The following is a 3,375-nucleotide window of genomic DNA, read 5'->3' on the forward strand; positions in this document are numbered from 1 at the left end:
TACCACTAGTGGTTACGCATTTTGGCCTGTTATATGCAAATTCTATAACAACCGTAGATTTGCATGTGCAAAGACTGTGGTGGCCTGTTATTTTTGTTAGTAAAAGTTTGTTAAAACCATTTAATGTTTTTAATATATAAAATGGTTGTGGTTAATGGCTAACCTTCTTCTTTAGGTATATACTCTCATTTTTGATATTTTGCTCTGTTCTTTTTAACATTATTATCCAAAATATGAACCCTTGTATAAAGCCAATTAGTTGTTTGATGAAACCACTCTGGGTCGGTCGTGTGACATATGGGACATTGACAAGTTTGATTGACCCTCTAAAGGAAAAAAGTATGCTTATCACCAAAAATTACTAATGAGATAATATTTAATAGCGTAATTTATTTCCACATGTTAATTTATAAACATAAATGAATGAGTAAGCGATCAGTAGAAGTGGAACCAATTAAATTTTTGTATAAAAGGAGCTCTAATAAAGTGAAGTTTACGTGAACTTAAAAATCATCTTATGGCATCGAACATGCACAAATATTACATATTGCTTATTGAATGGGCATTTCTCTGACAACAAAGCCAATTTAGACAAGGACGAGCATGGGCAAGAAATTATAATTATTTTATTTAATATAATGTACTGCATATTATAGAATGTCCCTTTACATATTGTAATTAGTTTTGTCAATATCTTTGTGAATATTCATTTATTATACGTATCCATTTTTATGTCTCCTTCTCGGTTAGAATCAGATGCAAAATTCCAACAGTTTTGTACATAACTAATGCTATTTTGTAGGAAAAAAACATCATTTAATTACTATTATTATTTCCTCATTTTTACTTCCTTGTTTACTAACTGTGATACGCAATAATTTAACATGCATATGTAACATTATTTTTGTGTGTATACACGCATGCAGCTTTAACACACATGAAAAAGCATGCACCAATGCAACATGAATCCAGACATGTAACCGTATATTCCATGTTAATCGTACGGAATATTCCATGTAACCGAATACTGCAGAAACTTGTCCTATGAGGAACATACCCTTATTTTTTTAATACTATGTCAAAGAGGCATTTCACATGCAGTTGTTCTTATGGTATAAACTTTTACGTCCTTAAATATGTTCAAAAGCATTTTCAGTTATCTTTTAGAATTGGTAGGCTGTGCTGGTGCACAAATTGATAACTACTTGGACACAATTTGTATAAATTTCATATACGTATGATGATACACAAATACTAGTACATAAGTCATACACCGATCTTACATACATAGTTTATATAAGGAAGAAGAAATATAAATACATCAATACATACACAGCATACAATTCTTTCTACCCAAACAAGCAGTTGGTAAATATGTCCCTCTGTGACTTTTTGCGTACCTTGCTTATTATATTATTATAGTTATATTGGAGCATGGAATTCTGGAAGCATGTAGATCAACTTTCATCCATTAGATGAAGTTGTGGAAAACACAACTCTCCGGAGCTGTTGCTGCTAATGAGATCTTGTTGGTCTTGATAGACTTGCTAAGATGGCCCAAAAATAACCCATATCTAGTCTTGGAGGCCCTTCTTCCCTGTCCAATGCTTAAGCAACTACTACGTGTCATATCATTAGGGCCACTCAACAAGATTTTCATGGCCATCCCACACCCAAACACGCCCATATACGGCCTAGTAGGCACGCATTCAACAGGCCGGACAGCAAATGATGTCTTCTTCTTACCTTGGGGGCGTGAATGCAGCTCGTGAAGCTCTGGCAGCAAAGCGGCCGGCAGTGGCAAGGCCATGCGTTGGTTTATGAACTGCACTATGGTGTCCATGAGAGTCTTGCTGGTCCCACGCAGTGGGTTGTACAGGTGGAAGCCATGGTCTTCGCCCTCCGACTCCACCAATGTCACCACATTTTCATCATCGGCCCATGAGCAGCAGTCATATATGCTGGACGCCAGCCGGCGCCCGCGGTCACGCAAGGTGTCCTTCTCGGCAACCGCGACCAGCACACGCCGGCATGTCAGGGAGGCGATCTCCTCGTCGGCAGGGTTGACCCGGCAATCGTCATTGCCGAGCCGACCTGCCGTACCGAACGGCCAGAGCCTGTCGATGACCTCAGGAGCAAACATGGCGACGCCGTCCCAGACTTCCTCGGAGCTGGACAGCCGATCGTCTCCCCAAAAGTATGGTTGCACGATGACAAGACCCTCAACGTCGATGTGGTTGCCAGTGCCACCACCGGTGGCCGCACGCACCGCCGTGTTGTAGACGATGTTGCCGCCAGCGCTATCGCCGGCGAGAAACATGCGCCCGGGATCAGCGTGGTAGGAGAGCCAGGGGTCAGAGAGGGACGCCACCCACTGAAGTGCCGCCCAGGCGTCATCATAGGCCATGGGCACGGTATGCTCCGGCGCTAGACGGTACTCCACGGACACGACGAGGGCCCCGGCGCGCGCGGCCAGGGACCTGGCGTAGTTGTGGTACGTGCGGCAGAACGCACTCTCCGTGCAGAAAGATCCGCCGTGGACGTACATGATGACGGGGAGCAGCTCGCCGGCGGCTGCGGCAAGGGAGGGAAGGAACAGGCGTGCGGACACGCCCGTCTTCTCGTCGATGACGGCGTCCCTTGTCGCAACTCCACGGTTGGCAGCCGCGTCCTCGGACGCTGCCACGAATGGACTGCGAAGTAAGCGTTCGACATGGCCGCCGTTGTATTCACGTATAAATGGATATAGGTCGACGGTGATGTTCTCCTCGGCGTCAGCCTTCTTACTTGCTGGAGAACTCTTGCTTGGATGCATTATTGTGCTAGTTAGCACTTAGCACTTGTGTGTAGGCAGTATAATCTAATGCCGAGCATGCAACTCTATTTTGTGTTGTCCACTTTTGTGGTGGCTGAGACGAATTAAGCGGTTCGTTGGTTTTTATAGCTGGAATTTGTGTCCACTCCCAACATGCTCATGTATGTCGGCACACCCTTTAGCTATACTTAGTTCGACTAATAAACCAATTAGGGTCAGTCGTTTTTTTAGGACGCTGCTAGGCGCCGGCGCACCGGCCCAAATTTCGGCCGGTCTGCCCCAGCCACCTGATACAGCTACGCATAGCCGTTTGATACAACCGTACCTCTTCTTCCTTCCGCTCCTCGTCTTCAATGTGGTCACTGGTCAACACCGGGAAATCCATGGCGGGCGTAACTCTCTCCCCTCCATCGGACCCTGTGCGTGGCGTGCGTCCGTCCTCGTCTGTTTGCCTCGCCCCTTGATGCTCGCCGCCCCCAGAAACGCAAAAGGAAAAAAATAGGCCGTTGACCCATAGCAGCTTTTCTATTGCCTCCCCCGTTCCCAGTTGCATCCATGGA

The 3,375-nt window shown here is 45.4% G+C and overlaps 1 protein-coding gene across 1 annotated transcript; it reads right to left on the reverse strand.

Annotated features, from left to right (window-relative positions):
* Nucleotides 1–1,125: 1,125 nt before the first annotated feature.
* LOC125540665 (putative carboxylesterase 5) lies at nucleotides 1,126–3,144 on the reverse strand. The gene has a single exon (XM_087539380.1). The coding sequence runs from the start codon at nucleotides 2,813–2,815 to the stop codon at nucleotides 1,472–1,474; it is 1,344 nt and encodes a 447-aa protein (XP_087395506.1). The 5' UTR covers nucleotides 2,816–3,144; the 3' UTR covers nucleotides 1,126–1,471.
* Between the last annotated feature and the right edge of the window lie 231 nt (nucleotides 3,145–3,375).

The sequence above is a fragment of the Triticum urartu genome, chromosome 2A, assembly GCF_056163025.1.
Source record: "Triticum urartu cultivar PI428250 chromosome 2A, HENAU_Tu73, whole genome shotgun sequence".
NCBI classification, from domain to species: Eukaryota; Viridiplantae; Streptophyta; class Magnoliopsida; order Poales; family Poaceae; genus Triticum; species Triticum urartu.